Below are 23,004 nucleotides of genomic sequence, written 5' to 3' on the forward strand. Positions count from 1 at the left end.
CCAGGCTCAGGTGTCACCCTGACTGCTCACCCAGAGACTGGCGGTGGCCTGGGGTCCCTTTGGGTGGGGAGGCCTTACAGGGGCCCCTCCCTGCCCAGGTCCTGCAGGAGTTAATGCCTTTGGCTCCAGTCTCTTTCCCTGCGGCCTTGGGCCAGAGGGTGGAGGTAGGACCTGGGGCAGCTGTGGGGAGGGGCTGTGACCTCCCTGAGGTGCTCTAGATTTGTGCCCACCCTGGCCTGGGCACAGGGAGGGGAGAGGGATAAGGACTGGGGCGGGAGAGCCACTGGGGTGGCTTGACTCAGAGTCCCACATCCCAGCCAGGGGGAGACACAGGAGAAATGGGCCAGGATGCGGGCAGGAGGCGAAGGCTGTTTCCCTGGCTGCCAGCCTTGAGGTGTGAGCTGGAAACAACCTGTTAAGGCCCCCTTTTCCCCTCCCTCCAAAGCCAGCTTGGTGGAGTTCACGGTGAGCAGTGAAGCTGCTGCCCAGGCCTTAATCCTATCTCTCCTGCTCTCCAACTTCTCCCACCAGCTCTGCCCCTGTCCATCTCCCCCTGAACTCCTGAGGGCCAGGGAGGATCCTGGGCCAGGGTAGGATCCTGGGCCAGGGTAGGATCACACTGCAAGGAACGATGTGGGAGGGACAGGACATGGGGAGAGACATCCACTCAGGCTTCACTCTCCCTACTCCTCCCCGTGCCCTCAGGGAAACCAGCCAAATATGACCCCACCTTCCGAGGTCCCATCAGGAACAGGTAAGTTCTGGGCACCTGCCCAACTAGGGGGTGGGGGTCTTGGTTTTGCATTGTATTTGCTGAAATATTGGTAATAAGTTTATAAAAAAGAAAACTCCTGCCCCAGGAGAGTGGTGCCCTTGGGTGAACTCTTGTGTCTGGGGCAGGCACAAGGGGCCTTCTGGGGTGCTGGTGAGGTTCTGTTTCTTGACCTGGGAGCTGGCTACACGGGTGTGTGCTGTTTGGGAAAATTCATTCAGCGGGGCACTTAGGAGTTGTTTACTTTTCTGGGTCATACTTCAGAAGTTTACTCACCCAAAAAACGGTTATTTGGGGGTTTTTTTGTCATCACCCCCACACACACCTTCCTGAGGACAAATGGAAACAAGCGCTTCTTATTTATTCCCTGATGCATTGTGAGAAAAAGGTTTTCTTAGAAAAATAAAATAAAACCTACCGGCACGCCTTCTCCAGCATCCCCCACTCTCCAACCCGTGACTCCTCCAAACCATGCGCCCCGCCTCCCCCTCCAAAGCCTCCCCCTCCTTCTCTCCCAGGAGCTGCACAGACATCATCTGCTGTGTCCTCTTCCTTGTCTTCGTTCTGGGTTACATCGTGGTGGGGATCGTGGGTGAGCTTCCAGCGGGCGCAGTGCTGGGGCAGTGGTGGGAGGGGGGGAGAGCAAGGACCATCCCCGAGGCTGCTCCCCACCCCCCAAGTCCCACCCTCTGGTGATTCAACTCTCCATCTGCTTCCAGCTTGGGTGTACGGAGACCCCCGGCAAGTCCTCTACCCCAGGAACTCTACGGGCGCCTACTGCGGGGTAGGGGCTAACGAGTGAGTACAAAGGCAGGAAGAGGGGCAGATCGGGACGCCTAGGGGGCTCAGTCGTTAAGCGTCTGCCTTCGGCTCAGGTCATGATCTCAGGGTCCTGGGATTGAGCCCCGCGTTGGGCTCCCTGCTCCGCGGGAAGCCTGCTTCTCCCTCTGCCCGTTGCTCCCCCTGCTTGTGCGCTCGCTCTCTGACAAATAAGTAAATAAAATCTTAAAAAAAAAAAAAAAAAAAAGAGGGGCAGGCTCCCGAGCATGGTTCCAACACTCAGGCTCCAGATCCTTCCTCTGTTGCCCACCCCCGCCCGCCCCCGCCCCGGGGCCACAGCCTCCCTGAGTCTCCCCAGGCGAGGCCGCACTGAGCAGCCGGCTTCTGATGCCCTCCAAAAATGGGAGGCAGAGCCATGGTTAAGTGCATGGGTTTTAAAGTTCAGAATTTGGTGTTTGACTCCCCAACTGGGCTAAGTCAGTTCTGGTCGTATGGCCTTGGGCAAGGTAGTCAACCTCTCTGAGCTTTTGATTTCTTAATCTGAAACTCAGGGGGGATCCCTGAAACCATGCCATCAGTTCCGCCAGCAGGAAACTTTCGGTAAATAATAAAACCTTCCCAATGACACGGCGTTTACTACGTTCCAGGCAGAGGGTGTACTTTGCACACATACACACTCATTTAAACCCTACGAAGCAGGTCCTCTTACCTTACACCTGATGGGATTGAGGCAGTGGGCAGTTAAGTGACTTGCTCAAGGTCGTAAAACTCTTAGCCATTTGGTAGCAGCTTCGATGCTCAGTTACTCGGGGAAGTCTTCCGGGTGCCTCCTGTCTCTTCCCAGCTGAACTGAGCTTCCTAAGGCCAGGAGCTGAGTGGTGTGCATCAGGGTACGGGCCCCACACACACTTCCACTGGGCCCACTGTATTCTTGAGCCAGGGCCCCGGCAGTCCTCCCCTTTCCCCACACCTAACCAGGCCCTGATGCCCACACTTCCTTCGCTCCCGCAGAGATAAACCGTATCTTCTGTACTTCAACATCTTCAGCTGCATTCTGGCCACCAACGTCATCGTGGTCGCTGAGAACGGCCTGCAGTGTCCCACACCCCAGGTCAGAGCCGGGGACCCACCTCTGCCCCAGTCGCCCCAGGGTCCAGGTACCAGCCCCTCAGCACTCTCTCTGCTCCCAGGTGTGTGTGTCCTCCTGCCCCAAGGACGCATGGACGGTGGAACCCAAGCAGCTCTTGCAGAAGGTTGGGGAGGTCTTCTACACGGCAGACAGGAACTTCTGCCTGCCAGGGGTGCCCTGGGATATGGTGAGAGCCGCCTCCAGTGTCATCCCTGTGGCCAAGGAGGAGTCACCTGGGTGGGGGGACGGGGAGTTGGGTAGGTGACTATGGTGGTGGTGGGGGTGGTGCGGGGGGCTCCCTCCTTCATCCTGCTCTGTCTGTGTGTCTGTATGTCCTCCCCCGACCCCCAGCCAGTGACCCAAAGCCTGCAGCAGGAGCTCTGCCCCGGATTCCTCCTCCCTTCCACTCCAGGTGAGAAGCTGCATTCCTTCCTCGGGCAGCATCTAGTCCTGTATTCTTACTGCTCAAATGAGGAAACCAGGCCCAGAGAGAGTAAAGTCATGCAGCTTGTCTGGCCGAACTGGAATTAGTACCGGGTCTTCATTTTGCTCTCTGCATCCTGACCCTACCGTCTTGTGCACCTGCTGGGCACCAGGCACCCAGGCGAGTCACAGGGCAGATGAAACTGCTCCCGGTTCGAGTTACCTTTTAGGTGCCGAGATCAGAGATGTTGGCAAAGACACTGCATGAGCATCCCACAGAAACACAGCTGGGCAAATGTACCCACACACGTTAATGTCTGTGCACTGGGAGCAGACTGGATGTCCAGCCAGACTCACAAGCAAATGTGGCTGGGTACTGGGCTCGCAGTTGACTTTCTAATTTTTTCTATATGTTCTTCTTTCCAATAGTCAATGGTATTTTTTTAAATGTTTTTTTATTTATTTATTCCTGAGAGTCAGAGAGAGAGAGAGAGAGAGAGAGAGGCAGAGGCAGAGGGAGAAGCAGGCTCCCCGCCTAGCAGGGAGCCCGATGCGGGACTCGATCCCAGGACCCTGGGATCATGACCTGAGCCGAAGGCAGACGCTTAACCATCTGAGCCACCCAGGCGCCCAGTCAGTGGTATTTTTAATAGGAAAAATTTTTAATTATAGCATGAGAGAACAGCCAATTCTCAGATAAGTACAATAAAAAGATCTCAAGTGAATGCTCCAAACTCAGATCCAGATTCCAGCACTTTCCAGCTGTGTGGTCTTGGGCCAATTACTCAACCTCTCTGAGCTTTGTTTCCTCATCTTTAGAATGTAAATGCCAAAGCCAGCTTGCCTGGCAAAGTCGTTGGAAGGGTGGAGATAAAGGATTCTGTAGGCACATAATAGGTGCCGCAAGAGTTGGGGAAGGGGTGAGAAGGCTTCCTGGAGGAGGTGACATGGAGATGGAGCTGAACAGGGAGTAATGGGTGGGATTTCTGGAGGGAGAACACTCAGAGAGAGGCTCAGGGAGAGCAGAGGTAGAGGTTAGGGGAAAGTGGGCTGAGCTCCGATGGTGGGGTCTTGAAGCCTGGCCAGGGAGCGTGGGCACTCCAGGGCAGAGCTGCTGGAAGTGTCTGAGCAGCAGAATGCTCTAGAGCCCGGGAATGAGGAGGCATGGTCTCCCTGACTCTTGGGCAGAGGGGGGTTGAAGGGTGGAGTATAAGGGTGGGTGGAGGGTGGAGTGTAAGAGTCAGGCCAGAGGAAATGCGGGTCTCCACCTGGCAGAGACAAGGACGGGAGGAAGTGGTCCTGAGAGACCGGGAAGGAAGCTGGCCCGAGCCCCGCGGGGCAGGAACTCCCACTTGGCTGTGGAGTCAAGAGCAGCTCTCTGGGTGGAGAGGGGGGGCAAAGCCCATCTCTCCTGCCTTCCCTAAGGCCACTCGGGTGCTGGGTGGAGGCCAGAGGCTTTCAAGGCAAAGCTCTGGGCCTGCCCACCCAGGAGCCCCGGTTTTCTCCCCCCAGCTCTGGGGCGTTGTCTTCCACTGGCGAACAGCACTCCACCTGAACTCCCAGGGATCCCCAGCAACACCTCCATCTCCCACGGGATCAGGTGGGCATCCTCCTGCCCCCACACCTCTGTCCCGTACCCCTTCCCCCCACAAGAGCCCCATCTGACTCTGCCCCCCCACCCCACCGAAGCGGTGTTCTTGACAGCCTCAGTGCCCGTGACATCACTGTGAAGATCTTCGAAGATGTTGCCCAGTCCTGGCATTGGATTCTTGTGTGAGTCCCCGGTCCCCCTACTCTCTCCTTCCCTGCTGCCCTCCCCCTCCTCTGGCCCCTAGCCCAATGTCTGAAGCAGAAATTTTGGACAGAGGAGGAGGAGCCTGGAGCTCAGAACTGACCCCACACCCAACAAGATTTGTAAGAGAAAGGGGATCTAACCTGGGGACAAGGGGAGTGTGAGGCATTCGGGAGCCTCGGAAAGGGAGAAGATTTAGGGGCCCAGGGATGACTCTCAACTACTTCACCCTGCCTACAGCGCCCTAGGTGTGGCTCTGGTCCTGAGCCTGCTGTTTATCCTGCTTCTGCGCCTGGTGGCCGGGCCGCTGGTGCTGGTGCTGATCCTCGAGGTGCTGGGTGTGCTGGCATACGGCATCTACCACTGCTGGGAGGAGTACCGAGTGCTGCGGGACAAGGGTGCCTCCATCAACCAGCTGGGCATCACCACCAACCTTGGCGCCTACCGCAACGTTCAGGAGACCTGGCTGGCTGCCTGTGAGTGCCCTGCCCGCTGCCGGACCACCAGCCGCCCAGGGGCTGGCCCGGGCCTTGCCGAGCCCCGGCCCTGACACAGGCCCCTCTGCTCCCTGTCCGCCCCCAGTGATCGTGCTGGCTGTGCTTGAAGGCATCCTGCTGCTGCTGCTGCTCTTCCTGCGGCAGCGGATCCGCATCGCCATCGCCCTCCTGAAGGAGGCCAGCAAGTCAGAACCTGTCTGGGAGGGAGATGGGGCAGAGGACAGGGGTGCAGGCATGGCATGGCAGTGCTGGGAAGGTGGTGGAGAGCCCCGGAAGAGAAGGACAGAGTTACGCAGTGGTTAACACTGCCATGTGACTCAGTTTGTCTGAGACTTGGTTTACCCACCTGTGAAATGGGGACAATAATAGTTTGTTTGTTTGTTTTTAAGATTTTACTTATTTATTTGAGAGAGAGCGAGGGAGAGAGAGCATAAGCAGGGGGAGTGGCAGGCAGAGGGAGAGGGAGAAGCAGGCTCCCCGCCTAGCAGGGAGCCCGATGCGGGACTCGATCCCAGGACCCTGAGATCATGACCTGAGCCAAAGGCAGACGCTTAACTGACTGAGCTGCCCAGGTGCCCGGGGGTGGGGGGCAATAATAGTTCCTACTTCAGGGGTGTCTGGGTGGCTCAGTTGGTTAAGCGACTGCCTTCGGCTCAGGTCATGATCCTGGAGTCCAGGGATCGAGTCCCGCATCGGGCTCCCTGCTCGGCGGAGAGTCTGCTTCTCCGTCTGACCCTCCCCCCTCTCATGTGCTCTCTCTCTCTCTCGTTCTCACTCTCTCAAATGAATAAATAAATAAATAAATAAATCTTAAAAAAAAAAATAGTTCCGTCTTCGTAGGGTTGTCATGAGGATTAAGTGAGTTAGTGTCTTGTCAGGTTCCCAGAACAGGAAGCAGGCTCTCCATGAGGAGCGGTCAGAAAGGTGGCTGCCGTGGTGGTGGCTGAGGGGTGGGATGGCAGGAGCCCAGGCTTGTTCCCACCCCGGCCCTACCTGCCGAGCCCGTCAGAAGACTGGACTTTGAGGACTCTGCTCCCTTATCCTCCCTGAAGCTGCCCCAGGTGGCTCCTCTGCTACTCTGATTTCCTCTAAGAGTTCCTTGAGCCTGGTTTATTCAATTCCATTCATTCAGTGAGCACCTACTGTGTGCCCAGCCTGGGGGACAGAGCAGGCCCTGGCAAGGACAGCGGTGGGGACCTTACCAGGGTCAGCCCCAGGACAGGATGGTGGGCGGGCGCTGGGGCCCGGGGCCGTACTGATGGACTACTCTTACCTCCCTGCAGGGCTGTGGGGCAGATGATGTCTACCCTGTTCTACCCTCTCGTCACCTTTGTCCTCCTGCTCATCTGCATTGTCTATTGGGCCATGACTGCCCTGTATCCTTTGCCCACATGGCCAAGGCCCTCCTGAGGCGGGGGCGGCGGCGGGGGCGGGGGGCGGCGGGGAAGGGGCAGTATTTACCTGTACAATGCCTTAGTGCAATGGGAAGAAGGTGCCCCTTCCTCCGGGCAGACACAGGCCTGCCCCTGGACAGAGTTGAAAGACTGAGCCCAGGCTGATTTCCAACCCTTTCTGCAGTGAACAACCTGCGCAAGTGCCTGGGAAGGTGTCCCTGAGGAAGGGACCCGTGGAGACCCCCATGTGACTATGCCTTCTTCCTTGACTCCCCTCTGGGTACCTGGCCACATCCGGGCAACCCCAATATGTCCTCTGGGTGCCCAATGCCAGCTTGCCCGGCTGTGAGAAAGTGCAAATGAATACATCGTGCGACCCCATGGTGAGGGGATTTGGGGTGGACATGGTGGTGGGCACCAGCAGGGCTGAGGTGACCTTAGGGACCAGCTGGTCCAAATCCCTCATTGTGCAGCAGAGACTGAGGACCAGAGAGAAAAAGGAGTTCCCTCAAGGTCACATGACAGGCCCCCGGCAGAGCCAGAAAGGGGGCCAGCAGTGGACTCCGGATCCAGTATGCCTCCCCCTCAGCCACCCCTACTCAGAGAAGGAAACTGAGGCTGGAGGAGGCGTGCGGCTCTGGGAAAGCGGGGTCGGCGCTTCCCACCCTCCCCTGGACTGGCCTCTGCCAGGAGGACTGTTAGCCACTTGGGCCTCCAGTCTCAGTCCATTCATCTGTAAAATGGAGACGATCATAATACCTGTCCCTCGGGGTGGCTGAGAAGATTGAATGACATCAGGCACGTAAAGTGCTTTGTACAATGTCTGGCACCTGATAAGAGCTGATAACTGTAGATGGGTTTTGTTTCATTTTAAAACCTTTTTCCTGGGAACAAAGTGCCTTAGGCAATAGGCAGGTGGGGCTGGGGGTGGGGGAAGAGAAGCCGCTTCCCCACACTCTGCCCTCTGGGGTTCCCAGAAAGTGCACGGGACTGCAGGGGATTTGCTGTCCTCAGAGCTTTCGTGGGGCCGCCTCTTGGACGCTGGGATCGGGGGCTTTGCTCCCAGGCATTAGCCCACTCTACAACAGGAGAGGGAGGGAGGTTTACATTTAGGGAGGACCCACCCTGTGCCAAGCACTAGGTATGCAAAGCTCCAAATGACCTGGTTCTCGCTTCCAGCTTGTTCAGGATCTAGCAGTGGGGACTGCTAGAAACCCACAGTTACAAAGTGGAAAGTAGTTTATTTTCCTATTAAAAAATTTCGAAGACACACAGCAATTTCAGCAATTCTTAAGATTTTTGTCACATTTGCTGGAAAGGGTTGTTGGGTTTTTTTGTTTTTTGTTTTACTTCTGGGTTTTTTACTCTTTATTGTGGAAATTTTCAAACCCACACAAACTCTCACCTTCCCACTGTCCTTGTTTCATCCATCTCCACTCCCCCACCCCCCACAATCCTTTTTCCTGGAGTTTTTTAAGGTAAATTCTGGACATAAGCGCCAGTTCACCCATAAACACATCAGGATGGATCTCGACAGATAAGCACTTTTTACTTTTTTTTTTTTAAATAATCTCTACCCGCAACGTGAGGCTCAGACTCAACTCTAAGATCAAGAGCCGCTCGCTCTACAGACTGCGCCCTGACAGATAAGGACTTTAAAACGCAGAACCAAAGGGGCGCCCGGGGGGCTCAGTCGGTTGAGTGTCTGACTCTTGATTTCGGCTCAGCTCATGATCTCAGGGCGGTGACCTCAGGGTCATGGGATTGAGGCCTGGGGCAGGCCCCCTGCTCAGCGGGGAGTCTGCTTCAGATTCTCTCCCTCTCCCTCTGCTCCTCTCCCCGCTCTCACTCTCTCTCTCTAGAAAGAAATCTTAAAAAGAAAAAAACACACAACCAAAAAAATAAAAAATAAAATAAATTTAAAAATAAATAAAAAGCCTAAGCACTATACCATTATCACACCCAACAAGATTAACAATAATTCCTTAATACCATCTAATATTCCCAGTGTGTTCATTTTTGCTAGCAAGCATTTTGGTTGAAGTTGCAGAGGCTGTCTTTTTTTTTTTTTTAAGATTTTATTTGACAGAGCACAAGCAGAGGGAGAGAGAGGGAGAAGCAGACTCCCTGCTGAGCAAGGAGCCTGATGTGGGACTCGATTCCAGGACCCTGGGATCATGACCCGGCCGAAGGCAGCCGCTTAACCGACTGAGCCACCCAGGCGCCCCTGCAGAGGCTGTCTTAGAGGGGATTGCCGACTGAGCGCCAGGGAGAGAGCTAGGTGCTGGTCGCGCTGCCTTCACACCATTAAGGCTTGGCCCACGCAGCCTGGGACCTCTTGTGCCCATATGGAGACTGAAGGAAAGCTAATTACTCTCACACACTAGGCAATCTGAACCCAACTAGAACCTGGAGAAGGATCTCCTGGAACGAAATGGCTTCCCCAACTCAGGGAGGCTGCTACTTCCCTCCCTCTACTCTGGGAGTGGCAGGAGTTGGCTGGGAATGACCGCACTCTGTCACCCCCAGGCCCAGCCCGTGAACTCCTCATGCCCAGGGCTGAGGTGCGTCTTCCAGAGCTACTCATCCACAGGCCTGGTTCAGCGTTCTCTCTTCAACTTGCAAATCTACGGGGTCCTGGGTCTGTTCTGGACCATCAACTGGGTACTGGCCCTGGGCCAGTGTGTCCTGGCTGGGGCCTTTGCCTCCTTCTACTGGGCCTTCCACAAGCCCCGGGACATCCCCACCTTCCCCCTGAGCTCTGCCTTCATCCGCACGCTCCGGTAAGCCTGGGGCTGGGGGCTGGGAATTGTGAGCCTGGGAGTCTCAGGGGCCCTGGAGCTGCCTCTGACTGCCTGGCCCCTCTGCAGTTACCACACTGGGTCGCTGGCCTTTGGAGCCCTCATTCTGACCCTTGTGCAGATAGCCCGAGTCATTCTGGAGTACGTTGACAGCAAACTGAGAGGTGAGCAGCTGGCCCCTTGGGGACGGGCTGTCAGGGCACAGTGACCAAACATGAGCTCCCCCTTTCTCCCAGGAGCCCAGAACCCTGTTGCCCGCTGCATCATGTGCTGCTTTAAGTGCTGCCTCTGGTGTCTGGAGAAGTTTATCAAGTTCCTAAACCGCAATGCCTACATCATGGTGAGCCCCGCTGCATGAGCAGCCCCTTGTTCTGGGGTCCCTTGGCTCAGGCCCCTGCCCTGGTCCAGGTAAGCTCCACACAGGTGACTCTGACCTTTCAACCCCACTCAGATCGCCATCTACGGGAAGAATTTCTGTGTCTCCGCCAAAAATGCTTTCATGCTGCTCATGCGGAACATTGTCAGGTCAGGCTCTCCCCCACCCCAGGATCTCCTACCCGAGGCCAGCTTCGTGGGCATGCGGTGCTCAGCAGGGCCTCGAGCTTGGTTGAATGTTCTGCTGCCTTCATCTTGAAGTGTGAACGATTTTCATTTTGCATCTGTCACAGCAACTTATATAGCCAATCCAGTTCCTAGCCCTGCCAGGCCCCCTCATGCCCGACCCACCCCAACTTCCCATACAGGGTGGTCGTTCTGGATAAAGTCACAGACTTGCTGCTGTTCTTCGGGAAGCTGCTGGTGGTTGGAGGTGTCGGTAAGGGCCAGGGCTGGGAGTTACGCGGACGGAGGGCAGGGGCAGAGGGCAGCCGAGGTGACCTCAGAGGAGTGATGACATTGACCTCCAGACCTCTCCCCCAGGGATCCTGTCCTTCTTTTTCTTCACCGGTGGCATCCAGGGGCTGGGTAGAGACTTTGAGAACCCCTCCCTCAACTATTACTGGCTGCCCATCATGGTGAGTGACTCCCCGGCTCTGCCTCACTGTCCAACCCCCCGAAGGAACTCTAACATGCCCTGGATCTTCCAGATCTCCATCCTGGGGGCCTACGTCATTGCCAGCGGCTTCTTCAGCGTTTTTGGCATGTGTGTGGACACACTCTTCCTCTGTTTCTGTGAGTGACAGCCCCTCCCACTCCCTCCAAATTTCAAGGTACCAGATTGTTTAGGGTTTTTTGGAGACTTGGGACTTCTAGAAACAGCAGCTTTGTGAGCTAAAGGAGCCAAAGTCAGAGGAAGCCTCTTCTGCCATCCTCAAGCCAGGGGCTTGCGGAAGAAAAGAGGAAGTGAGCTGCCAGGCTGGCAGGGTCTCCCAAGAAAGAGCATTCCAGGGCGGAGGCCTCTGGTGTCTCTCCGTAGAAAATCGAAGGTAGAACGGCCACAAGAGGGGCGCCTGGGTGGCTCAGTCGTTAGGCGTCTGCCTTCGGCTCAGGTCATGATCCCGGGGTCCTGGGATCGAGCCCCTGCTCGGCCGGGAGCCTGCTTCTCCCTCTCCCACTCCGCCTGCTTGTGCTCCCTCTCTAGCTGTCTCTCTCTCTGTCAAATAAATAAAATAAAATCTTTAAAAAAAAAGAAAAAAAGAACGGCCACAAGAGACTTCCCAGCAGGTGGCTGTAGTGAGTGGGGATTATCTCACCCTCCTATGACCATTGAACAACCCCATTTTTTTCCGATAAATACAGTAAGTACTGTAAACGTATTCTCTTTTCCTTAGGATTGTCTTAACATTTTCTCTTCCTTAGCTTATTTTATTGTAAGAATACAGTATACAGTACATATAACATACAAAATACGTGTTAACTGACTGTTACCAGTAAGGCTTTGGGTCAACAGTAGGCTATAAAATTCGGGTGGAAAAAAAGTAACAGGCGGATTGTTGATTGCGTGGGGGGTCAGCGCCCCTAATCCCTGTGTCGTTCAAGAGTCAGCTCCACATCCATTCAGGGTTTAGTATGCACTGCAGTCTGCAGTACGCGGTTGACATGCATTTCTGTTCTTAAGCTCTAGCGCGCTATGAACTACAGTATTACTGACCCCACTTTACCAAGAAGCCGAGATTACATATAGGTTACCAAAACTGCCCAAAAGAACAGCCCGTGGCGGTGCAGCCTTGAAACCAGGCGGCTAGTCTCGTCTTCCCCTATCTTCCCGGGGAGTGGGGTAGCCCCCGAGGGTCCACTCTAACGGTCTCTGTTGCGGCTCAGTGGAAGACCTGGAGAGGAACGACGGCTCCCTGGACCGGCCCTACTACATGCCCCAATCCCTTCTGAAGATCCTAGGCAGGAAGAACGAGGCGTTCCCAGGGGACAAGAAGAAGAAAAAGAAGTGAGAGACACGGCCCTGATCCAGGGCTGCACCCCTCCTGTACAGCCTCCCAGCCTCACCCCGCCTTCCAGATCTCGATTTTGTAGTTAAAAAAAAATTATTAAAGGTTGATATTTTGTTTTCTCAAAAAGTCCGGGACTTTTATTTCCTCCATGACGACTTGCAGCTTTTTTTTCCGCCGCCTGGCTCTTTAAAATAGGCCCGCCCCTCTAACACGCCCCAGGAGCCATGGCCAATCAAAAAGGTTCCTGCGGAGTGATGCCAGCCCTTCTTCATCCCAGCCAATAAGCTTCTAGTCCGGGTCACAGGCTCCGAGGCTTCAAAAGGAGCCAATTGGAAGGTCCGGCTCCGGTCATGTGAGGAGTCTCGGCGTGTGAGGGCCAATTAGAGTCGCGGAAGTGCGGCAGGTGGCTGGACTCCGGGCGGGTTGGGGGAGTTGTGGGCGGGGGGCTGCTGGGGGGGAGTAGTAGCTGGCATTTAAAGGACCCGGTCAGCTGACAGACTCCAGCCCGCGTCTAGCCCTGGGGGCCTGGGTCCCGGCTGCCCAGGAAGAGATGATGGCGAACCGACCCGGCACAGTGCTCCTGGGCAGGCGCGGGGGACCGCGGATGCCGGGGTTCTGGGGAGGATGTAGAGTTCAGGTATTTGCCGCGATCTTCCTGCCGCTGTTGTCTCTGGCAGAATTTGGGGCTGGGATAAAGAACGACTTCAGTCTGGTGAGTCTCTCCTCGTATTACCCATCCCGGACTCACGCGGGTCGTCTATGCCCAGCGCCCCCCGGGACGCGGGCTGCTGAGACCCCCTCCTCCGAGGGACTCTCCCGCCGCTCTCAGACCCCGTTCCCTCCATCCGCTCCCAACCCCTCTCCCTTCCCGGGCCTTTGTCCTCCTGCCCTCCGAGTCTCCTCTTCATTTGAGTTCGTTCCCTTTGGAGGTCCCCCACCCCCGCGCTGCCCGAAGGCGCCTTCTCCCCTCATAGCCCTTCCCCGGCTCCGAGCCCCCCCAGCTTTGCTCCAAACTCTCCTCCGGTTCCCCTTCCTCATTCTGCCCCCCACCCACACTCTGATCCCCAACACCCTGGCTTTCCCAGGGAAACTCGACCCGGAGCCACTATTCATCGGTCCTAAAACCCGAAGTCAAGTTTGTCCGTTGACCCCTCCTTCCTCCTCCCTTCGCAGGTTCAGCCGCTGGTGACCATGGAGCAGCTGCTGTGGGTGAGCGGGAGGCAGATCGGTTCTGTGCACACCTTCCGAATCCCGCTCATCACAACCACTCCTCAGGGCACTCTCCTTGCCTTCACGGAGGCCAGAAAAATGTCCACATCGGATGAGGGGGCCAAGTTCATTGCTCTTCGGAGATCCACTGACCAGGGTATAAAGATGCCTGGGTGGCAAGGGCTGGTGTTGGGTTGCATGGGTGGGGAGCCTGACCTGCCCAAGGGCCCTGAGGATAGGATAGGACCACTGGGAGAGCTGGAGGCCTGGGTCCCTGAGGGGTAGAGGGAATTGAGGAGGGAAGCTGTCCAGAGCAGGGATCTAGAAATTGTGATCACCTAGGAGTTGAGCATTCAAACACTTATTGAGGAGGGAAGCTCAGAGCAGGGATCTAGACCTTCTCCCTGGGGAAGAAGCCCAACTGGAGGCATCTCCAAGACTCCTCAAAAGGCAGCCCCCTCCACCCATCTCAGGCATAGCTGTCCAGAGCAGGGATCTAGAAATTGTGATCACCTAGGAGTTGAGCATTCAAGCATTTATTGAGCACCTGCTATATACCAGGCCCCGTTCTAGATTCTGTGAATACACTTGTGAACAAAGCAGACCAAAAATCTCTGCCCCTGGGGCGCCTGGGTGGCTCAGTTGGTTAAGGTCATGATCCTGGAGTCCCTGGATCGAGTCCCGCATCGGGCTCCCTGCTCGGCAGGGAGCCTGCTTCTCCCTCTGACCCCCTCTCATGTGCTCTCTCTCTCTCTCTCTCTCATTCTGTCTCAAATAAATAAATAAAATCTTTAAAAAAAAAAAAATCTCTGCCCTTTTGGGGCTTATATTGTCTGTGGGGAGACAGACAATAAACATAAGAAATAGGTAAATTTATTTTTTGTTGGAAAGTGATAAATATAATGGAGAGAAATAAAACGGTGCTGGAGATTGGTTGCAATTTTATTTTTTTAGTTTTTTTAAAGATTTTATTTATTTATTTATTTGAGAGAGATCTAGAGTGAGAGAGCACAAAGCAGAGGGAGTGGCAGAGGTATACCAGGCAGATGTCACCAGCCTGTGCAGAGGCCTCCTGGAGAGAAGTATATGAGGAATGGGAAGGAACTTGGGGGACATGATGGAGTGAGCAAGGGTAGAATAGATAAGGTCAGAGAGGTGAGGTGGGGCAGGTCTTGTGGGGCCCTGGGGCCACTCTGAGGCCTTGGGTCCCTACCAAGGGGTGGAAATTAACAGGGAGTGGTAGAAAGGGCACCTTCAGAGTGCTCACCCTGGATTACTTCTCTTTTCTCTTCAGGCAGCACATGGTCTCCGACAGCTTTCATCGTAGATGATGGGGAGACCCCAGATGGGCTGAACCTGGGGGCAGTGGTGAGCGATATGGAGACAGGAGTGGTGTTCCTTTTCTATTCCCTCTGCGCTCACAAGGCTGGCTGCCAGGTGGCCTCCACCATGTTGGTGTGGAGCAAAGATGACGGGGTTTCCTGGAGCCCTCCCCGGAATCTCTCGTTGGATATTGGCACCGAGATGTTTGCCCCTGGACCAGGCTCTGGCATCCAGGTCTCTGTCCTGAGATGGGTGGAGGGGCTGCCTTTTGAGGAGTCTGGGAGATGCCCCCAGTTGGGCTTCTTCCCCAGGGAGAAGGTCTTGTGAAGTCAGGTTTCCGCTTAGATGGCATTCCTTGGAAGAAAAGGACATCCTGGGAGGAACTCCCTCCCAAGGGAAGGTGGAACTTTGCCATCGCCTTCCCATCTGGGGGTTGTCAACAGGGCCTTATTAGTCTACGTGGTACCTGTGCAGAATGGGAAAAGGCAGCCCTTGCTTTGAGCAGACGCAAGCCTGTGCCGTGGTCCGTGGTGCACAGCTTGGTGAGTGAGCACACCAAGCCTGGCTCTAAGCCCCCACGCACCCCTGTGGCTAGACCCCCGGGGCCTGTGCACAACCTGTCCTCCTGCGTACGCCCCGGCTGTCCTGAAGGAGCTCATTCTGCGAAAGAGCTCCTTGATTCAGGCAGTGGTGTTTATGGGATCCTCCTGGGACCCTCAGGAGCCGGGACAGAACTGAAGGGGACCAGATGTGTTCTCACACGTGGGAGGTGATGGGTTCCCCTTCCCTGCCTGGGAGCCCCTTCAGTGTCTCCCTCAGTGACCGCAGCTTCCTTTCCTGCAGAAGCAGCGGGAGCCGCGGAAGGGCCGCCTCATCGTGTGTGGCCATGGGACGCTGGAGCGGGACGGGGTCTTCTGCCTCCTCAGTGATGATCACGGGGCCTCGTGGCGCTATGGCAGCGGGGTCAGCGGCATCCCCTACGGCCAGCCCAAGCGGGAGAATGACTTCAACCCCGACGAGTGCCAGGTCGGGAGGCCCTGGCGCTTCCCCACCCGCCCCGCCTGCCCTGCCTCACAGACCCAGGATCTGGCCGCCCAGCTCTGTGCCACCCCCCTTCCCCCCCCCGCCTGCTTCCTCAGGGACAGGGTCCCCGGGTCTGGCTGAAGCCCTGTTCTCCCCCGTTAGCCCTACGAGCTCCCAGATGGCTCGGTCGCCATCAACGCCCGGAACCAGAACAACTACCACTGCCACTGCCGGATAGTCCTCCGCAGCTACGACGCCTGTGACACAATACGGCCCCGGGACGTCACCTTTGACCCTGAGCTCGTGGACCCTGTGGTAGCTGCAGGAGCCATAGCCACCAGCTCCGGCATCGTCTTCTTCTCCAATCCAGCGCATCCCGAGTTCCGTGAGTGTCTGTCGGGGGGCGGAGCAGGGGGAGCCAGCGGGGGAGCCTGCCTTATCTAGAGAAGGTGAGCCCAGAGCCCCTCCCCTGAGCCTCCCGCCCTCCCCAGGTGTGAACCTGACCCTGCGCTGGAGCTTCAGCAATGGTACCTCGTGGCGGAAAGAGACGGTCCAGCTGTGGCCAGGCCCCAGCGGCTACTCCTCACTGGCAGCCCTGGAGGGCAGCATGGGTGGGAAGGACGAGGCCCCCCAGCTCTATGTCCTGTATGAGAAAGGCCGGAACCAGTACACAGAGAGCATCTCCCTGGCCAAAGTCAGCGTCTACGGGACACTCTGAGCTGTACACCTGCCACAGGAGTAGAAGGCCTTGGACTTAGCCTTCGGGGCCATGGGTCCATAGAGATCTGCTAGAGTTGCCTAAAAGACAGTTCCACCTTCCTTTAGACTCTAGCCTTTGCAAAACCAAGTCCTCTTTGACAGGGAAATCACTCTGTTAGGACTGCAAGCCTGGCTTCTTCCACACAGGAAGTCCTGCCCTCACTCGAGAGCACTTTCTTTCCACATCATTGCTGGGTTTGGCCCCCTGCCCCTTCTGCCTTCCTGGGGCGATGATTGGTCCTTTTCTTAGGCAGGGCGAGGCAGGCCTGTAGAATTGAATAAATGTGAACTCAGGGAATTGCGGAAGGCTGAGCTTCCTCTTTGGGGTAAGATGCTGGCTATGGTGGGGGTTGGTGAAAGTTCTGGAAGGGCAACATTTGGATTCAGGGTAAAGAACTAGGTGCCCCCCACCCACCTTGACTATTTATAAATCGAAATATTTGTAACTTAACGTTTTTAATGAAGGAGAATGAGCATTTGTCGAGTCTGTGTGGTTCTATCAATGCGCATCTTCGTGTCCATTCTTCGTGTACACTTGTAGGAGGCTGGGAATGAGCTTTGGGGAGGAAGCTGGTGTGCTTATTGCCTGTGGAAATTGGACTTCGGCACATTAAATCCTCCTTTCCCTTTCACATTCTTCTTTCTCACAGGAAAACAGATTCATCTTCATACGGGTAATGAGGAGTAGCAGGGGAGGTCCCGTGAGATATTTAAAAATCTGCCCTGTTTCATATTGCTAAGATGGAGTCCTCTGGGACGCAGGGGGCAGGTGTGTGAAATGCAGATGGGAAGCCTCTCACCCAGACCAACCTGGCAGAGAAATAAGCACGGTGACAAATTATGTGAGAAAATAGCACCATCCTCAGGCAGATGCTGTGAAGAGAATGGGCAGCCTACGGATGAGTGGGAGAGCCATACGTAACTTTCCTCCATATGGAGGAAGAAAGAAAATATGATGCCTAGATGAGGTGATAAGAATGTTAAAGACTGAGGAGTAAGGGTCACATTCACTTACAGTTAGAGATTCCTTTTACTTTCAACTTACTTGTCTAATTATCCTAACATCTAAGAAATGTTAGGTTAATTCATTCCGCCAGATAGGAAAAGTGGAATAATCCCACTGTATGTGAGGATATGGTTCAATTTTGTATTTGATCCAGAATTTGTGATCAAAAAGGTAATACTTCAATTTTTTCACTTACAGACATTTTTAAAAACACAAAGGTAGAGAAAATAGCTTAATGAACGCCATGTACGCCCCACATGTCCAACATTTGCTTCCTCCGATTTTTTCTTTTCCTTTCCTTGGTTGAAATACTTTGAAGCAAATCCCAGACTTTGTGACAGTCACCCCTACGTTCTTAAGTATGCATCTCATTCTTTAAAAATGGAACATTTTATTATGTAACCATAACACCATTGCACACCCAAAACATTAACAATAATTCTGGTATCATCTAATATCCATCCAGTCAATGTGCAAATTTCATCAAATGTCTCAATGTCTTATTTATAGTTTTGTTCAAATCAGGATCCAAAGAAAACCTATGTATTTCATTTTGATATCTCTTAAACCTAGATTAATCTGCCATCCCACCTCCCCTCTTTCAATTTTTCTTGATACCATCTATGCAGAAATAGAGACATTTATCCTATAGAACGTTCCACTCTGATTTGTCAGTTTGCTCCTCAGACTGTCATTTAACTTCTTCCTCCATCCTTCACATTTCCAGTTATCAAACCTGAAGGCCTGGCTGCGGGGCGGGGGCGGGGGAGAGGGCAGCAGGATAAGATCCCTTCCCAGGTGGTGTGTGCTTCCTACTGTACCCCCTCAGGGGGCAAGTACTGAGTAAAGCTGAGCTTGAGCAGTGGGTTCAGGTGGCCACAGCCTGACCCCTCCTTTGTAAGTTCCCCCCATCAACCCTCCAACTGACAATTTCATCCACAGATGGGTTTTGCCTGAATCATTTTGAGGGGTTGTGAAATGTTGATTTTTTTAATTCTATTATTTCTGCCCATTACCTGAAATTCTTCAGTAAAAAGAGAGAGCTTTCCCTCTGGGCGCCTCGGTGGCTCAGATTGTTAAGGGTCTGCCTTTGGCTCAGGTCATGGTCCCAGGGTCCTGGGATCGAGTTCCGCATCGGGCTCCCTGCTCCTTGGGAGCCTGCTTCTCCCTCTGCCTCTCTCTCTGTGTCTCTCATGAATAAATAAATTAAAAATCTTAAAAAAAAAAAAAAGAGCTTTCCCTCATCAAAGCTGTTGGGTTACCCTGAAGCATTGTTTGTAGGGAAAGGCAGGATAAATGCTTAACTCCCCCCTTTTACTTGCCAGTTCTCAGAGTAAACTGACTGATGTAATACTTTGTCTTGGCCGGTAAACCACACTGTTACCAACCACACAGGGGACATATAGAGGAAGAGTCTGTGGCCGGCAGGAGGAGGCAGGGGGACATCTGAGGGAAGAAAGGAGAGAGACACCCAGGCCCCAGGCAGCATGGCTGGCGGGGTGAGGGGTCTGTTTTTCTCATACCGATCACGAGACAGGTATGATGCGAGAAGACCGGAGAGGGTGGCGTCCGCAGCAATCGGGACATCTGCTATCTAACAGCACTAAAAATTGCACCTCTGACAAGGTCTTGCTAACAGTGCTTTTAGAAATACTGGGGGAGGGGGCGCCTGGGTGGCTCAGTCGGATAAGAGTCCGACTCTTGATCTTAGCTCAGGTCTTGATCTCAGGGTCGTGGGTTCAAGCCCAGCATGGAGCCTACTTAAAAAAAATAAAAATAAAAAAATACTGGAGGAAAGAAAGGAAATGATACCATGAATGTCTGACCCATGAGCTACTGTGTCATTAAGTAGATGTGGCAGAAGGCTTGTGAAGAGTGACCTTGTTCCTTTTTAGCCAAGAACCATCAGCTGAGAGAGGATCCTCCCCCAGGAGGGTGTGGGGCAGAGCCCTGGGCCCCATCCCTGGGCCCCATCCCAGAACTGCAAGTTCAGTATTCTAGAATCAATCTGGGACTTTGTATTTTAAATATATTTATTATTTATTTATTTATTTATTTATTTATTTATTTGAGAGAGAGAGAGATAAACCCTAGTGGGGTGAGGGACAGAGGGAGAGAGAATCTGGAGCAGACTCCCCTCCAAGTGAGGAGCCCATTTAGCCTAGACTTAGGAAGAATAGACTTCAAAACACTGTAGAAAAGATCTCAAGGGGAGCCTGGGTGGCATCTGCCTTCCGCTCAGGTCATGATCTCAGGGACCTGGGATCAAATCCCACATGGGGCTCCCTGCTCAGCGGGAAGCCTGCTTCTCCCTCTCTCTCTCTGCCCCTCCCCTCCTGCTCATTTTCTTTCTCTCAAATAAATAAATAAAATCTTAAAAAAAAAAAAAAAAAGATCTCAAAAGAGAAACTGTTTCAGTAGGAAGAATTTATGTCCAAAAAACAAGTAACCCTAATAGCCGGCTGGGACCAAACCTGCTTATTTACCCCAGCACCTTGAATGCCCCCACAACAGCTGCCACATGGTGGGTGCCTCTACTGGAGGCAAGACAGATCAGGGTGGGTAAGGAGCTAGGCCAGTGGTTCTCAAAGTATGGTCCCAGATGGGCACAGAGGATCTCTTTTAATGTAAAGGGGGGATTGGAAGGAATGTCTGGAGGCTGTAAGAGGAAGGTGTAGTGCTTATCTGTACAAATGGGACAGAGCAAACATAGCCTGCAGCCTGGCCAGTGTCTCCTAGGCGAGCAGCCACATTCTAGCCTGGAGCTGGGCCCCTAACACAGGCCCTCCCCTTCACCCACCCCCATCCCTCTCCCCAGCCCCTGGGCTCAGGACTGAACTCTGGGCTCTCTCTCCCTGTCCTCAGGCTGCCCTTAAACAGTGAGAAAAGATCATTAACAACTTAGGTTGAGCAGCAAATACCAGGGACCAGGCACCAGGTATACCTTTTTACTAGTCAGTCCTCACAACCAGAAGTTGCTACCAGGAAGGAGCAGGAGGAGGTCAATCAATTTTGCCCAAAGAAAGATTAGGAGAGGGGCACCTGGGTGGCTCAGTCGGTTAAGCATCCGCCTTCCGCTCAGGTCATGATCTTGGGGTCCTGGGATTGAGCGCCGTGTTGGGTTCCCTGCTCAACCGTAGGCCTGCTTCTCTCTCTCTCTCTCCCTCTGCTGCTCCCCCTGCTTGTGCACTCTCCCTGTCAAATAAATAAAATCTTTTAAAAAATTAAAAAAAGAAAGATTAGGAGAGAAGATCTAAGGCAAAAGCATGTACTTCTTTTTGACCACCAAAAAACCTGACTCAAATTACCACAATGAAAGAGTAGGTTTCCCTTTCCTAATATTCTGGATAGAATATTTTTAAGAACACATTTTTAGTGTAAGGCTTAGCTGGCAGAAAAGTAAGGGAAATCTTCAAAAACCATAAATAATAGAAAGCAAGAATCCAGAAAATCAAGTGGGCCTGGAGGCTCTGCTTGCCCTGGGGACATCAGCCAATGCTCAGTGCTGAAATCAGGGTTTCAGTGGATCTCAGATATGCAGTCAGGAGATAAAGCCAGGCACCTGAGGACTGAAAATTAAACAAGAAAGTTCTTCCTGTCCCCCCAACCCATCCCCAACAAAGCACGACTGCACTTTGGGTGCATAATTTTTTAAATTTTTTTAAAAATATTTTATTTATGGGCACCTGGGTGGCTTAGTTGGTTAAGCAACTGCCTTCGGCTCAGGTCATGATCCCAGAATCGTGGGATTGAGTCCCACATTGGGCTCCCAGCTCAGGGGGGAGCCTGCTTCTCCCTCTGACCCTCTCCCCTCTCATGCTGTTTCTCGCTCGCTCGCTCTCTAATAAATAAATAAATAAAATTTTTAAAATATTTTATTTTATTTATTTATTTGAGAGAGAGAGAAACCATGAGCAGGGGTAGGGACGGAGGGAGAGGGAGAAGCAGGCTCCCTGCTGAGCAGGGAGCCCCAGTGCAGGACTTGATCCCAGGACCTTGGGATCATGACCTGGGCCGAAAAGAGATACTTAACCTGTTAAGAGAACACCAAAAAACTTAGGAATCAAGATAAATAAAGTTTGAATGCAATATTTCTAAAAATCTAATTGGCAAACTACAGCTCACAAGCGGGCTGCCTCTTTTTGTAAACAAAGTATCAAGAGGCCACATCTTCAGTGGATCAACTGACCTCTGACTTTGTTCTGGATCAAGGTCAGGGAAGTGTCTCTGGAAAACGCCTAACAGAAGTTCACACTCCTGTGGGATTGGGACCAGAAATCACATCCTCTGTCGCCTCCAAATCTGCAAGCCACAAGTTTAGCAGTACCAGATCTTAAGCTCAGCGGTAAGTACATGTTGTTTATTAGTCTTCTTTAAAGTGTATGTAATTAGGGGCACCTGGCTGGTTCAGTGGTAGAGCATGTGACACCTGATCTTTGGGTCATGAATTCAAGCCCCACGTTGGGCCTAGAACTTACTTTTAAAAAGTAGTAATAATAAATTGTACATTATTATTATACACACTATATATATGATATATACATAGCTGACTTCTTGCCTCAGTATCTTAAGCCCATCTAACTTTGCTATGTTGCTATCAATTAACCAATTTAAGGGACATGTATTGTTTGACAATTACTGATCTTGGTTCTGTTATTTTTAAATCCCTGGAGATGTGGAGATGCCCTTGCTATTGGAGGTGGGAGCAACACCCAGGAACTATCGTGGGTCTGCTGAGGATGTCAGGCCAACCCCATGGGCATTTCCTTGGCCACAATTTTAAAAACAGAGATCAGAGGAAGATCAGTGTCTCAGAGTGTTTGGGTCTCAGCAAGGCATTTGATAAGGTCAAAGGGTCCACAGGGAAATTTCCTGGATAAAAAGAAGAAAGGGAATTCATTTGCCACTGTTGGAGGAGACTTTTATACCAACTCCGCACACATACAATACTGTAAATAAAGGGAAAAAAGGAATCATTTATCCTGCCTTTGCAGTGGAAACAAGTAATTCAGGTTTGACAAAATACTCCTCATCTCATCTCCTTTCGGCTCAGGTCATGATCTCAGGGTCCTGGGATCGAGTCCTGCATCAGGGCTCCCTGCTCAGCAGGGAGCCTGCTTCTCCCTCTCCCTCTGCCCCTCCCCCTGCTCATGCTTTCTCTCTCTCTCAAATAAATAAATGTTGGTGAAATGACATACTTATTGCTTCTTTTACAGCAGAATATCATCTAATAAGTGGAGGAAGGATAATCAAATTAGAAAATCATTTTGCAAACCTGAATGAACTAACTTAGGTGAAGGAGTTCAGAGCGTGTCGCCCCAAAACATGGGGTGTTGGCATATTGATTATTTTGAGTTAAAGGCACTGGAAAAACAGCAGGTGCAAAGAAGGCCCTCTGTCCTTCCTTTCTCTTTCTGAAAGCAGGAAATAAAGCTCCCATGTGAAAGGTGCCCTCCTTGTAGCCGGAGGAAGGAAGACATTCTCATTATCAAGGACGAGAGGCTGAGACTGAGCGAACGCTACACAAACAGACTGTTAAAATAATTCCGATTTCCTGTCACCTCCCCACAGTTTAGTCGCTTTGTCACAACTGCCTCTCTTTGTTCAACCCAACAGAAAAGCAAGTAGTCACCGTGTCCTTGGGTCTTCGTTTCCATATAAAGGCTCCAGTGTCATGGGAAACTTATATTAAATAAATCTGTATGCCTCTTT

At 52.9% G+C, this 23,004-nt stretch overlaps 2 protein-coding genes and 1 long non-coding RNA gene across 9 annotated transcripts; 2 read left to right on the top strand and 1 right to left on the bottom strand.

Annotated features, from left to right (window-relative positions):
* The first annotated feature begins 1,243 nt into the window (after positions 1-1,243).
* On the top strand, positions 1,244-12,098 carry SLC44A4 (solute carrier family 44 member 4). Its single transcript, XM_078054365.1, has 19 exons — positions 1,244-1,364; positions 1,492-1,570; positions 2,564-2,663; positions 2,743-2,868; positions 3,033-3,093; positions 4,617-4,704; positions 4,794-4,877; positions 5,137-5,372; positions 5,479-5,578; positions 6,677-6,769; positions 7,068-7,170; positions 9,317-9,570; positions 9,658-9,752; positions 9,825-9,928; positions 10,040-10,113; positions 10,332-10,402; positions 10,507-10,601; positions 10,674-10,758; positions 11,848-12,098. The coding sequence occupies exons 1-19, from the start codon at positions 1,244-1,246 to the stop codon at positions 11,970-11,972; spliced, it is 2,094 nt and encodes a 697-aa protein (XP_077910491.1). The 3' UTR covers positions 11,973-12,098.
* A 315-nt stretch (positions 12,099-12,413) lies between these two features.
* NEU1 (neuraminidase 1) lies at positions 12,414-23,004 on the top strand. Of its 7 annotated transcripts, none has more exons than XM_078055546.1 (7): positions 12,414-12,684; positions 13,146-13,338; positions 14,476-14,738; positions 15,348-15,530; positions 15,690-15,912; positions 21,505-21,637; positions 22,714-23,004. In XM_078055546.1, the coding sequence occupies exons 1-6, from the start codon at positions 12,523-12,525 to the stop codon at positions 21,627-21,629; spliced, it is 1,149 nt and encodes a 382-aa protein (XP_077911672.1). In that variant the 5' UTR covers positions 12,414-12,522; the 3' UTR covers positions 21,630-21,637; positions 22,714-23,004. The 7 variants fall into 7 exon arrangements, with proteins under 7 accessions (XP_077911672.1, XP_035964142.2, XP_035964141.2 ...); XM_036108249.2 differs by having other exon boundaries at positions 22,717-23,004; XM_036108248.2 differs by lacking the exons at positions 21,505-21,637; positions 22,714-23,004 and adding an exon at positions 16,019-16,764 and having other exon boundaries at positions 12,417-12,684; positions 15,351-15,530.
* Positions 16,726-21,564, bottom strand: LOC118545782 (uncharacterized). The gene is made up of 3 exons (XR_004922221.2): positions 21,482-21,564; positions 20,335-20,487; positions 16,726-17,096 (listed from the first exon to the last, which is right to left on the bottom strand). It is a non-coding gene; the product is annotated as an uncharacterized LOC118545782 (long non-coding RNA).

The sequence above is a fragment of the Halichoerus grypus genome, chromosome 9 (assembly GCF_964656455.1).
Source record: "Halichoerus grypus chromosome 9, mHalGry1.hap1.1, whole genome shotgun sequence".
In the NCBI taxonomy this organism is placed as follows: Eukaryota; Metazoa; Chordata; class Mammalia; order Carnivora; family Phocidae; genus Halichoerus; species Halichoerus grypus.

Bases quoted from the DNA above. Each gene is read 5' to 3' on its own strand.
- SLC44A4 (XM_078054365.1), top strand. From the start codon at position 1,244: ATGCGCCCCGCCTCCCCCTCCAAAGCCTCCCCCTCCTTCTCTCCCAGG. The intron at 2,664-2,742 runs GTCAGAGCCGGG...CTCTGCTCCCAG, and splicing joins TGCAGTGTCCCACACCCCAG to GTGTGTGTGTCCTCCTGCCC. The intron at 7,171-9,316 runs GTGAGGGGATTT...TGTCACCCCCAG, and splicing joins ATACATCGTGCGACCCCATG to GCCCAGCCCGTGAACTCCTC.
- NEU1 (XM_036108247.2), top strand. From the start codon at position 12,523: ATGATGGCGAACCGACCCGGCACAGTGCTCCTGGGCAGGCGCGGGGGA. The intron at 12,685-13,145 runs GTGAGTCTCTCC...CTCCCTTCGCAG, and splicing joins TAAAGAACGACTTCAGTCTG to GTTCAGCCGCTGGTGACCAT. The intron at 13,339-14,475 runs GTATAAAGATGC...TTTTCTCTTCAG, and splicing joins TCGGAGATCCACTGACCAGG to GCAGCACATGGTCTCCGACA.